General features: G+C 38.0%; 1 protein-coding gene across 1 annotated transcript in view; it reads left to right on the top strand.

The window, feature by feature from the left end:
• The window catches only part of LOC134586979 (collagen alpha-1(IX) chain-like), a 139,788-nt gene that overhangs the window by 98,825 nt on the left and 26,645 nt on the right, over nucleotides 1–14,318 (top strand). The window contains exons 26-28 of the mRNA XM_063442973.1: nucleotides 11,024–11,068; nucleotides 13,220–13,273; nucleotides 13,673–13,726. Of these exons, the coding sequence (XP_063299043.1) occupies nucleotides 11,024–11,068; nucleotides 13,220–13,273; nucleotides 13,673–13,726 (153 nt within the window). The remainder of the gene's footprint in view (nucleotides 1–11,023; nucleotides 11,069–13,219; nucleotides 13,274–13,672; nucleotides 13,727–14,318) is intronic.

Here is a 14,318-nt window from a genome sequence, read left to right as displayed (position 1 = left end):
ACACAGACACTTGGGGACACTGGGAGACATGGGGCACTTGTGGACATAGACATGGGAACACTGAGACATTTGGGGACACTGGGAGACATGGGGACACTAAGGACATAGAGACATGGGGACACAGACACTGGGAGACATGGGAACACTGAGACACTAGGGACACTGGCTGGGAAACATAGGGACACTGGGAGACATGGGGACACTGGCTGGGAGTCATGGGGACACTGGGAGACCTGGGGACATTGAGAGACATGGGGATACAGAGACATGGGGACACAGATACTGGGAGACTAGGGGACACTGGGAGCCATGGTGACACAGACATTTGGGGAACTAAGACACTAGGGACACTGAAAGACATAGGGACACAGACGCTAGGGACACTGGCTGGGAGGCATGGGGACACAGACACTTGGGGACACTGGGAGACATGGGGCACTTGTGGACATAGACATGGGGACACTGAGACATTTGGGGACACTGGGAGACATGGGGACACTAAGGACACAGATACATGGGGACACAGACACTGGGAGACATGGGGACACTGAGACACTGGCTGGGAGACATAGGGACACTGGGATACATGGGGACACTGAGACACTGGCTGGGAGACATAGGGACACTGGGAGACATGGGGACACTGGGAGACATGGGGACACTGAGAGACATGGGGACACTGAGAGACATGTGTCCCCATGTCTCCCTGCTACCTTTCCCCCCATCCTTCACATACCTGAGCTGTAGTCTGTCTCTGCAGGCTGGGAGCTGTTGTCTGGACTCTCTGTGCTGTGTAGCTGCTCCCCTGCGGATCAGTGAGTAGAGAGAGGCAGGGAGATGCTGTAACTTCCTACCCCTGCCTCTCTCCACACACAGTGACACCTACTGGCCGGTGCTGGTATTGCAAAGTAATCTCTGTTTATACGGAGAAAAATATTTGCATTTGTATTGCTGGTATTACTGCAGTACCGTCATGGCCAGGCAGCCTCCAATACCAGCTGTGCCTTAAAATACAAGTCAGGTGGTAAACCTAAGAGTAGTCTGTAAAAAAAAAAGTAAAAAAAATATATATATATATATTTTTTTTTACAATGGGCCTATCACATGGGCCTGTGCCTGGAGCTGCAGCTCCATCAGCCCCTATGATAATCCAGCCCTGGTTAGTCCAACACTGTAGCCTCTTTTTTACTTATACTTATTCTTATATTTAAAAAACAGGTATTCAGCTATGACAATTATAATTTGTTCATGATTGAAAAATCATTGACTTGTATGTAACAGATACTGTATACAAAATATATTTGTGATGTGTGAAAAATTATATCAAAAAAATACATATGCAAATTATATATATAAAAATACTAATAATTATGCACACATCTTTATTCTGCAATTGGGTGCCTATATCTTTCCACCCTGTCAATCACTAATCCAGGTTGACTCCCCCAGGTTTGTGTTTTCCTTTGATTCACTTTTTACTATGGCAGCTGGCTTGCAAACGCTGATAGATTAATCATTGTGCCATCAAGGGTGTTTAACTATTTAACCACTAGCTGCTAGCACTGACAGTGGGCGACTAGTCTGGATTATTATCATTCGCTTGAAAATGCAAGTGAACAATCTTTTGCAAATGTGCATCCGAGTCGATGCATGCATTTGGTCCAATTTAAAATCTGTGCGTTGTAAATACGTAAATCATATTTTATATAGGATTCATATGTGAAAAGCACCGATTTTCAGGTTAACATAGAATGCATCTAGCAGATCTGGTTGGGCTGACCAAAGTGTAAATAAAATTGACCTTAGCAAATAGGAGCATTGCCAATCTGGGCAAAATTTGTCTGACCCTGACTTTGCCTTGTCTAAACTAGACTGTGAAGTAATTTGCTGAATCTTTAAAATTAATTCTCTTCTTTCCCTGCTCTGCTTCTGGATATATTAAGTAAGTAAAGATTGGGTTACGAAGTCATCAAGGTGCTTGACGTTAGTCCTGGGTGACTCTTGCATGCCAGTCTTACCTGTTTTATATTACAATGTATGTGTCTTGATTTTTTTTTATCTATAAAATGCCTCAATAAAAAACAATACATGGAAAAAAAAGTTATAGGTTATTTCAATATATTATTCAGTTGTGTAGATTCCATAGAAATGTACAATAATACTCAGTCAACTCAGCATTGAAAAACATTAAATATAAAACTACCAGTATGTCAATACACAGTGGTTTCCTGTGCCATGCCACTGTCTTCCTTTAACAGCTCTCTGTATGGTTATGCAATAGGGAGAACATAACTAAAAGGGGTTAAACAAATACTACAAGAATGGGGATCAATAAGGAGTGTGGCTGCTCTCAAATAATCTTTAAAAAAAAATTCTCAAATATCTACATTGTAGTTATGTATGAAAATACTTTTATAATCAAATTTAGTGTAAAATATTTATATTCTGTCTAGGACTAAATTCTGTTTTATGCACATCTATATTTATCAGAACTTTGAAACAGAAAACTACAAGGTTGAGTGAAAGTTTGGGAATGACCACTACCAAATGGTGGAACACTAGTTTCCAAAAACTGGTAAATGTCGTATACAGCATAAAATAAAATATCAAATTATCAAAAGAGTTTGGGAATGTTCTACAAAGAGCTTGTTTTAATATTGTTGGATCAGCTGTCCAAATTATTCAATATTTTTGCATAAACTTTTAAAATGATTTAATATTATGAAAATTATTTTAATTTGGTAATATTTTGCTATTTTGTAAAATATTTTTTTAATATATATAGATTTTTATGTTTTATGTTTGTTCGCATTTATATGTTGAAAAATTATCTTAACATTTTATCCACAAATATTAAATCATTTAGTTTGACTTAACCCCTTAAGGACAAATGACGTGTGTGACATGTCATGATTCCCTTTTATTCCAGAAGTTTGGTCCTTAAGGGGTTAAAGGGACCCTCTAAGCACCATAACCAGTGGAGCCCAGTATAGTAGTTGTGGTGCTCGCAGGCTACTGATATTGGCCACTCGACCTGTGTCAAATCATTTTGAAACTAACAACTCATGGGACCTTAATGTGATCTGAATTTAAAAATCAGATTTTAGGCAAATTGTTGACTAATAAGAATGCTCAAAAATATCTGAATTTTTAAATTCACATCCCAAGGCACAGTTGGAGATTTAATTTTGTCTGCTTTTTACATTTATTTGAAACATAGAGTTAAAATAAAATGTAATGTTGCAGAGACTAACACAGTGCCTCCTCAAAAATAGAAAACATTTGCTTTGGTGTCTAGTAATTTGGAAAGCTGTGATCCATTGCCTTACTGCTTTCATCTTGTCGTGTGTGGAGTCTGGGGGAATAACAGTTGGTCTGTAGTCATTCTGTTCTCACACTTTTTATAGCGAGAGGGTTTTTAGTTGCTTATAACACAGTCTATCAGAAAGTGACTGTGTTTGGGAAATAAAATTAAAATGATCTAAATAATTAGACTTTTCAAATTGAGCTATACACAAAACGCTTCATAATAATCTTTCAAAATAACTTTTTGGATGACAGAGGTAACCTGAATTATCATCCATTTTTAGATTCTATTCTATTCTAAAACAATGCATAATGGCACTGACGCTGTGTATGCACGTGCAACATTTTTCCGAGACCAGTACATTTGCATCTAAAATGGAATTCCAATCCAATTTAAACTAGAAGTACAAATGTAATTAGGTATAAAACTGAAAAAATTGCAGAGTTTCTCAGTTGGGAAATAGTTTTTGAACTCAGAGAGATTTGTATTTAATAAAGAAGAATTGGATTGGATATGCTTTGTTAATCCTTCTACATTCGCCTTTTGTACATCTGCCAAGAGATCTGGAAGCATATAATGGACCTACTGTTGTATTTGCTTGTCAAACACAGGTGTTTATATTTGTAGTAACCTATTTTCTTTAATGCGTGAACACTTTATTGTTACAATCAATAAGGTAGTGATATTTTTTTTTGTTACAGGGTTTTGTAATTGAGTGATAATTGTCATTGTGAATTTAAAGTACATTTCAAATTTAAGGCCAAAGCAGGTGAACATGAAAAAGCTTCAAGTCATCTATGCTCCAGTTTGACTATTTTGGCCTTAAATTTGCTTTGAGCAAAATGTTTGTTTACTCCACTTCTGTTAATTCGTCTCTGCTGTTGTAAACGTCCAAAAACACATATTTTCTGTGCACCAGTCCTTGCTGAAAACCACATTTTACAATTCAAATTTCAAAGACAATTTTTTTTTAAAAAGACAATGAAAGAAATAGAAATGAGTGCACTGTCTTCCTATGCAAGTACAATTTATGTCGGTTTTGGATATTCAACTTTCTATCACATTTATCTTTTTTTGAAACGTTCACATTTCACAGCCCTGTACTATAAAACAAGCAGTTGGTGGCAATACAAGTTTAGATATGTTGAAGCAAAGGTATAGAAAGACCTTGATAGTGGATGTTTAAAGGAAATTGTTAAAATCCCTGAGAGTCATATTTCAGCTTCTGACTGAACATGCAAAAAAGGGATAGAGGTTACCGGATACCATATCTTGAAATCAGGTACCCAGTAAGCTGGCATCCTTGTATCTGTAAGCTCTCTAACCATAATTTTCTAACTCTATGGATCCCTAAACCCTAATCCTAAGGCATACTTGCCCTACACCTACAACACACTGTGTTCTGCAGTATTCTACATCATTACATCAATCTATCATAGTCTTAAATTAGAGGGGCAAGGGTTAAAAATAATATCAGGAAGTATTAATTTACTGAGAGGGTAGTAGATGCATGGAATAGCTTTCCAGCTGAAGTGGTAGAGGTTAATACAGTGAGGGAGTTTAAGCATGCGTGGGATACAGGGCCGTCTTTAACACGGGGCAAACGGGGCAGCTGCCCCGGGCCCAATTACTCCTTGGGGCCCAAGGCAGCTGTCCCATGGGCCCCGCTGCCCTAAAAAAAAATAAGTTTCCTGGCCACTTTAAGCGGGCCCCGCACTGTAAGGAGTCCCACTGGGTGGGCCATGCACTTAGTGGGCTTGTATCAGCAGGGGCCTGGTCGGGCGCTGTGGCCCTTTAACACCGCGACCGGGCCCCTTGCTTTTCGGCAGCACTGGGAGGAAGTGAGTGCCGAGCGTCACTTCCTCCCATAAAGAGCTGCTGCGTGGGAGAAGAAGGACCTGCACGGGAGGGAGGAGGAGGCAGAGAGGATGGGGGCTCCTCACTCACATAATCCTCAGGCAGCACACTGGATCCCCGGGATGCCACCCTCCAGCAAAAGGTAGGAAACTGGAGGGTGGGCTTAAAATTTTAATTTTACATGTATGTCAGTTTGTCTGTCCGTGTATCTTTGTATGTATCTGTGTGTGTCAGTATGTCTGACAGTGTATGTGTCTGTGTGTGTCAGTATGTCTGATAGTGTATGTGTCTGTGTGTGTCAGTATGTCTGTGTGTGTATGTCAGTATGTCTGACAGTGCGTGTGTCTGTGTGTGTATGTCAGTATGTCTGACAGTGCGTGTGTCTTTGTGTGTCAGTATGTCTGATAGTGTGTGTCTGTGTGTGTCAGTATGACTGTGTATGTATGTCAGTATGTCTGACAGTGTATGTGTCTGTGTATGTCAGTATGTCTGACATTGTATGTGTCTGTGTGTGCCAGTATGACTGTGTGTGTATGTCAGTATATCTGACAGTGTATGTGTCTGTGTGTGTCAGTATGTCTGATAGTGTATGTGTCTGTGTGTGTCAGTATGTCTGTGTGTGTATATCTGACAGTGTATGTGTCTGTGTGTGTCAGTATGTCTGTGTGTGTGTCTGTGTGTGTCAGTATGTCTGCCAGTGTATGTGCCTGTGTGTCAGTATGTCTTCCAGTGTGTCCATGTGTGTCTGTACCTGTTGTGTGTGTGTGTGTGTGTGTGTGTGTCAGGCGCATACACTGATATACATACTGACACAGGCACACTGATAGACATACTGACACACACAGGCACATGCAATGACAAACATACTGACACACAGATACATACACTGACAGACATTCTGACACACACACATAGGCACATACACTGATAGACATACTGACATACACACACATATACAGGCATACTAACACACACACACAGGCACTTATACTGATAGATATACTGACACACACACAGGCACAAACACTGATAGACATACTGACACACACACACAGGCACATATACAGACATACTAACACACACACACAGTATCTCTATCAGCATATGTGGCTGTGTGTGTGTGTTAGTATGTCTGTATATGTGCCTGTGTGTGTGTGTCAGTATGTCTATCAGTGTTTGTGCCTGTGTGTGTGTCAGTATATGTATCTGTGTGTCAGTATGTTTGTCATCGTATGTGCCTGTGTGACAGTTTGTGTCAGTGTGTGTGTCAGTATGTCTATCATTGTATGTTTTTATGTGTGTCAGTATGTCTCAGTTTATCTGTCTGTGTATCTGTATGTGTCTGTGTGTTTATCTGTGTGCGTATTTGTATGTAGTCAGTGTGTGTATCTGCTTGTGTGTCAGCGTGTTTACCTGTGTGTCTGAGCACCAGCAATAAATACAAATACACCCCTCCATTCAAACTTCAACATTACATACAAACACACTCCTGCATTGAAAGTCAACACTTCATACAAACACACCAAAATTATATAAAAACAGCCGAATAAGCCTAATGTCAAATGTACTTGTCTTGATATATATTGTATAGGCAACTGTATAACTACGTTCACATATGTGGTAAAATACTGGGCTTTTGCACAAGCCGTAACTGCATATATTCTGCATGCTAGATGGGATGGGAGAGGGTGGGCCATGGATGCAGAGATAGAACTGTTTTTTGGTAAACCTTGTAAAAATAGTTTGGTGGTTATAGTGCTTTCATTCCATGGGTGATGTTCTGTCACAGTAGCTGGAGGCCTCACAACAGTGAAAGACTCTAGTTTTGCGATATAATAAACAGGGAGGATAGGGACACCTGTTTTTTTTTTTTTTTTTATAATGGGAGGCAGCACATGTGCATCCAATCATAACAGCTATCTGATGATAGAATCAGTAAGATATCACCTCTCTTCTAACACATAGGCTAACTTGGAAGAATAAAGAAAAACAGCTCACTGCTACAAACTGTCAGAATGTCTATAGGCTCAATCCAGCTCAAATTTATTTTCATGTATTGTGACCAAGTATACACATAAGTTGAGAGAAATCTTAAGGGGACACTACATTCACCAGAACAACTACAGCTTAATGTAGCAGTTCTGGTGTCTATAGCATGTCCCTACAAGCTTTTCAATGTAACCGTAACTGCATATATTATATAATATATATATATTCTACATGCTACTCTTGTCAAGATGGAAAAATAAAGAATTCTAAAAAAAAAAAACACCAAAATTATATATAAACAAACCCCTACATTCAAAAACCAGCACTACACTTAAATGTACACTTGCATTCAAACTCTAACACTACATACAAACACATTCACACAAACATACTCCATACAAAAAAAGTTTACATTCAAACACACAAACACAGTGCTAAATACAACCCTGCAAGCATGGGAAATTGGTAGAGCCCCAGCTGTCAATGCATTGTTGGAGTTGCACGACAAATAGGGTTCTACCTTCTTTCCAACCTTGCAATTGGGGGTCCAAATGGAATTCTTGCACCAGGGCTCTTTCTACTTTAGTTCGCCCACTGCGTTGGGGTGGAGGCATGATTGCATGCCAGGGAGTGGGTCCAGGGGGCCCAAGCAAATGCTTGCCCAGGGCCCAATCAATATTAAAGACAGCCCTGGTGGGATAGGCATAAGGCTATCCTAACTATAAGATAAGGCCAGGGACTAATGAAAGTATTTAGAAAATTGGGCAGACTAGATGGGCCGAATGGTTCTTATCTGCCGTCACATTCTATGTTTCTATGTTTCTATACAGCTCAGGGTACAGCTATTTACTTGAAATGATGCTATAATGTTTCCATTGTCTTTTTAATGTGGCAATGTTATAGTGTTGTTGATGGCATCAACTTTTTATTACTGACATTTAAATGTCTACCGTTTTTAAGTAGTGAATCAATAAACAAGTAGTACAAAATAAGTATAAAATAAAATGTGTTCAAAGTCACTTTTCACTTTGATGGGATTCTGTGACTGTTTGAACTGAGTTTTTAAGCTAAATTCAAAAACACATTAAAGTATATAACTGTTATAGTGTAAGTGTATTATAGCTTAACGAGAAGAACATTATTGGTTTTCGAAATCCATTAACACTCATTTGTAGAAGCATTACTAGACTATCAGTTTGATTTATCAGGCTATTATTAATATTTAATCACCTGTAAAAATTAAGTATGTAAATATTTCACTGGCAGCAGGGGTAGGCATATGGAGTTTCTCTGAAATCTTGCCATACTTTCTGAGCTACGACTTTGGCTCAAATTTAAAACAAGGTCACTGCTACTGTTGGGATGTTACTACATTTATGTAAATCAAAGTGAAATAAAAGAAAAAATATATTTATTGGTCTAACAATATTAGGAGCTGTTCGGGATTTTAGGAGCCATCAGATATTAGACTATATTTTGCGCTTTTCATTCTTACAGGGTATAGGAGGAGGGCTTGATTGGTTTATGCATTATATAAATCCTTAGACAGAGAACTATATAATTGACATCAAAATGCTAAACTCTAGTATTTAATTGCAAAGAGCCCTGATTACCCAGTTCCTGGGATTTGTCCAAGCCTGATTCATAAATTGAATAATGTCTTCTTATTACCTCTTTCTCACTCACCTTCTCTAGTTATTTCCCATTTATCTCTCTCTCTCTCTCTCTCTCTCTCTCTCTCTCTCTCTCTATATATATATATATACATATATATATATATATATATATATATATATATATATATATATATATAGCTAGGGTTATGAATAATAGGAGCACTCTCAGGACTTTTTATACAAACAAAAATTATTCTCTTTTATTCAGCAAATGTCTAACCCGATTATTACATTAGTAACCAACATTTTGACCCTCCATAGGCCTTTCTCAAGATCAAAAAGATTGTTGATAGCCACTATATATATATATTTAAAAATGCAGATATGAAGGCACTCACTCTCACATAGAATTTACTGTTCACTCCTTTCATACACAATAATTTATAATGTCCAGGTACACAATGATACAGGTCAATACAGGTACAATCCAAAAGACAAAAATGTGGGCACTCGCAGGTCTTATTAAAAATTTTTAGACGTATAATTTGTTAACTATATCACAATACGCATTTTTTTCTTGAGCAAGGACCAGGTTCAGGTCTGAGGTTGATTCACATTGTGCTGTAGTTCATAGATTAAACGTATTTATGTTTTTGGCAAGTCTTGCGAGTGCCCATATATATATATATATATATATATATATATATATAAAAAAAATCCAAAAATACCTTGCACACAGGCTGACTCTGATATGACGCTGGGTAGCAGACTGTAGTCACATTAGTATATAAAAATAGAAGGGATGGTCTGCACTCTGTCTTCATAAAACAAAGCCTTTAATGTTTACATTATAAAAAACAATAACGGATGTGATGCTAAATAGCATCAACGTTTCAGTCCCCGCCCAAGACTTTCCTCAGGACAGCATAACATAAACTTACAAACAGTGGTATTTATAAGAGGAATAAGTGATACAACTTACCCTAGGTGTGTGTCACCCACGTTCACCTGTGTCAATTGCGCATGTGTTCTGAACCTTCCCCGCGCCCTGTGATGACATAAATATGTGCTGACGTAAAGGGTATGTGTTGTCACGGAAATATCAAACGCCTTAATTCCTATTGGTGGAGAGAGGGTCAAACTCCGATCATCAATTTTATGTTTTGCATATCTCCCACCTCTCCTTGCTTAGCAATGCTACAATAAGCTTGCTGGCATGTCCATGGCAACCTATACTCCATTACATACTCGTGTGCAACAGAAAAAAGTTACTTAATGTGTTATAACATATGTATATATATACATATTCCCTAGAGGTACTAGGAGACAGGGCATCTCCTAGTCACTAGTGGACATCTTTCCCATCATTCCTGTCACCCTATGTGTTACAGGCCAGGGAGAGGAGGAATGGACTGCAGATATTATATGGACTCCTATCTAGATATTTGCTTCCCTACCCCACATGGGAGAATAGGTGGTCATTTTCCAAGCCCTTCTGGTTTTATCTAGGGATCAAGGCACTACAGCTTGGAATGTAAAACAAGAGAGAAAAAATCTTGCAGACCAAAATTAAATTAAGCTATTTGTGTTATAGTATGTTTTGTATGATAAAACATAATGAAGTTCAATGTTCTTTAATGGTAGCCATGAATGAGTGAGACAAAACACAACCTGACAAGGAAACATATTATGGAATTATAATGGAAGGAGGAACTCCATACTGGTTTTTTTTTTTTTTTACTCTCCTCCCCTTACACATCGGTACCTGCTCAGACCACTTTGGGTTAAGGCTGGTGTCTCACAGGCTCCATATGCATTATATTTGTGTGGGAGGATCAGAAAGGGCTTATGGCTGCAAACAGTGACAGTGGCTTGTTGATGTGACTGTAATCAGTGGCATTCTAACCTGGCTTGGATTGGATGTTTATCACCACTAATGTATTTTGGGTTTCACGCACTTTGAGACAATTCTACCTACTTATCAGCATACGCCCCCCATCTGTGGTCAATGCCATAATATTTCTCTGCTGTCCCTTTCCTTAGTAGAATCCCCTTCATTTACCTGTAACAAGCCTCCTGGCTGAGGAAAATAGCCATTAAAAACAAACTGTGGAGGAGTTGGCATTAAATGGCCATCAATCATATTATCATTTCTTGGCACATTTAATCTACTGTGATATTATATATATGTGTGTGTGTTTTAACAATTGCTGCATACTTAAATGGATTTCCCTTTATCTTCTTTCCTCCTCAGGGTATGCCAGGAAATCCGGGAGCTAAAGGAACAGCTGGAGAGAAGGTATCTTTGTTCACTTAATGTTAAACCTTGATGGGAATGGGATGATTACTTTGCATAAAGTATCCATACATGAATACAGGATCAGTAATATGGAGTATGACTATTAAATCATATCGTCGCTAAAGAGTTTAAGAAAAAGCCTGATGTTATTTATTGAGTTCAAAATAATGTTTTTTTAAGAAAAGTCAATTATTTTGCCTAACTGACAGTCAACACAGAACTATTAGCATAATCTAAATTTGTAAGAGGTTATATATAATAATTCAGTGCCATTGAACTTGCTGCAGAGGAAAGTCATGAGAGGATAGAGGACACATTTACTAAATGTTATATGGCTATAAAGTACCTTATGGCTAATTAAACAGAATAGGCAGTTAGAGGCATTAAAGTCTCTACTCAAAGCCATTTATTTAAAGATATTTTTCAGCAGCGTAGACATCACTCTGTTGGCCTCATTATGTTTCTTAGTACAATTTTTCTACTGTGCGTGTTGACAGGCAGTACACATGTCCTTATACTTTCATTTTAATATCCTGCGAACTCCATTCATTTTGCTTTAGTCATCATTGCACACATTATGACCTATGTTAACAGCATTTCCAAAATAATAATACACGCAGAGACTATAATACGTCTCCTTGTTCATTTAAATAACAATACAGATGATATCAGTTTCTCTTTAAAGGGATACGCTTTGCACCATAACAATTGTAGCTCAATGTGGCGATAAAGGTTCTACGAGTCTGTCGGTGCCATTGCCCAGTTTTCTGTTAATTCCTCAGATTTGTCATCCTGTCACTGCTGTGCAAGATTGGATGAATTTGTGTGGATTATGTGGAAGTGTAATTTCCAAATTATCCCTCCCTGTGGAGAGGGTGGCCATGGATGCAGAGATAAAACAGTTTTTTGGTAAACCTTGTAAAAATAGTTTGGTGGTTATAGTGCTTTCATTCCATGGGTGATTTTCTGTCACAGTGAACTGCATGTAGTGGCTATTGACAGTAGAATGCCCCTTTCTTAGAATATACCCCATACACTAAGTAATATCTGTCTTTGCTGATTCCTGCCATTTTATAAAGACTGCCCGTTTTAGCTAATCAACAATATACCTTCTGGCCAGTCAGTAGCATTCTGTCAGTAGCTGAAGGCCTCACAACAGTGAAAGACTCTAGTTTTGCGATATAATAAACAGGGAGGATAGGGACACCTGTTTTTTTTTTTTTATAATGGGAGGTAGCACATGTGCATCCAATCATAACAGCTATCTGATGATAGAATCAGTAAGATATCACCTCTCTTCTAACACATAGGCTAACTTGGAAGAATAAAGAAAAACAGCTCACTGCTACAAACTGTCAGAATGTCTATAGGCTCAATCCAGCTCAAATTTATTTTCACGTATTGTGACCAAGTATACACATAAGTTGAGAGAAATCTTAAAGGGACACTACATTCACCAGAACAACTACAGCTTAATGTAGCAGTTCTGGTGTCTATAGCATGTCCCTACAAGCTTTTCAATGTAAATGCTGCCTTGTTTACATTGGTGCCTAAGAACACCTCTACACTCTGCATGGAGGCACTGGACATTCCCCATAGAGATGCATTGATTCAATGCATCTCTATGAGGAGATGCTGATTGATGCAGCGTTTTGATGTGCAGGCGCACTAGCCTCCCAATGCTTACCTATGGGAAAGCATTCGATTGGCTAAGATCATTAAAAATAAAAATCTCAGCCACGGAGGCGGGACCTGGAGAGACCGCCGCAGTGAGACCTGAGCAACTTAGGGAAAAGGTAAATTACCTTTTCAGGGCAATGGGGCAATGGAAGGGTGACCTGGGACTTAAACAGCCAAACAAGCACAAGTGTGTCAGGAATACATGTTTGTATGACTGACATTATAGTGTTCCTTCAAGCTCCCAGCTCTCCTGAAATCATTCAAGATTACATAGGTACACATTGAATCATCATTTTGTAATGTAAAGTAGAATATTACTGTTCAAGGAGAAGAGAAGTACTAATGTAAGAAATAAATACAGACAACATGTATAAAAAATATGCTGAATTTGAAATGTTTTTTTGTGAGTTTTTGCTTTGTACATTACAAGTAGTTACCCTAATTATATTTTTTCTATTTCATTTTCAAAAGGGTAACAGTGGTGCTCGTGGGGTGTCTGGACTAATGGGAAACTCTGGTAAACCTGTAAGATTTAATTTATTTTTCCTGTAAAAAAATAAGTTTTATATTTGAATTTCTTCAAAAGGTATACCACAAAACTAAACACTAGAGGTGACCAGAAGGTCTCCTTGTAGGCACATGGTAAAATTTGCAATCTCATGTGTTTTCTTCTTTTATCTTGAATTTGTTTTACAGATATTGCATGCACACATGCTTATATGCATACCTCAAATACAGTTTTGACATAACTATACATATGTATGTTTGTATGTATGTACATAGTGTACACTTTTTGCAAACACCACTAATTATGATGATTTTTGACCATCCTTTGTGAAAAAATAATAGAATCATTTTAAATTACATTTTCTTGTGAAAAGCTAGATCCTTGCTCATGTATTTTTGTTTTCTGTTCTAAAACAGGGGGATCAGGGGCCTCAAGGTGAAATTGGCCCCATTGGGCCTGTTGGACCTTCGGTAAGCAACCAATATATTTTTTTAAATCTCTATCAGGGTTCACAAAGCTATTGTATTAGTGGCGTGTATGAAGTCTACTTGTAAATTTCAAATTGTAAGCACAAATTGGGGAGCTAGACTCATAGTTTACTTTTTCTTTCTGATATAGTTATTTTGTCTTCAAAATCTGTACCACTCCAGACAATTTCCAATTTAGTGAGTGACTTTGAAAGTGTTTAAATAATGAAACCACTTCAATAGTTGAAGACCTTTTTACCATTTGCCATCGTGCTTGCTCATTGTGATCAAGATATTGATCATTATTAGATATAACTTCTATTTTTTATGCATTATATTAGATCGGTGTATCTTCACATCAGGAGGTATATTTGACAAAAAAAAACAACAACCTATTTAGCTCTAGATTACAATGTTTCACTCCACCCTAACCTTAACTTTTTGACAATACTTACCTTGGCTTTCTCTACCCTCTACATTTCAATTTAACTAAAGCTCTCAACAAGTCTAGCTCATCTTTTATTTACAAGGGCACATTTTCCTCACTCTACTCAGTGACATCTCCTTAACCTTTGTAGCCCCATTGCTAACTCTC

This window comes from Pelobates fuscus, chromosome 2 (assembly GCF_036172605.1).
Source record: "Pelobates fuscus isolate aPelFus1 chromosome 2, aPelFus1.pri, whole genome shotgun sequence".
Lineage (NCBI taxonomy): Eukaryota > Metazoa > Chordata > Amphibia > Anura > Pelobatidae > Pelobates > Pelobates fuscus.
Note: the sequence above shows the minus strand (reverse complement) of the source record. Positions and strands in the feature narration are given on the sequence as shown.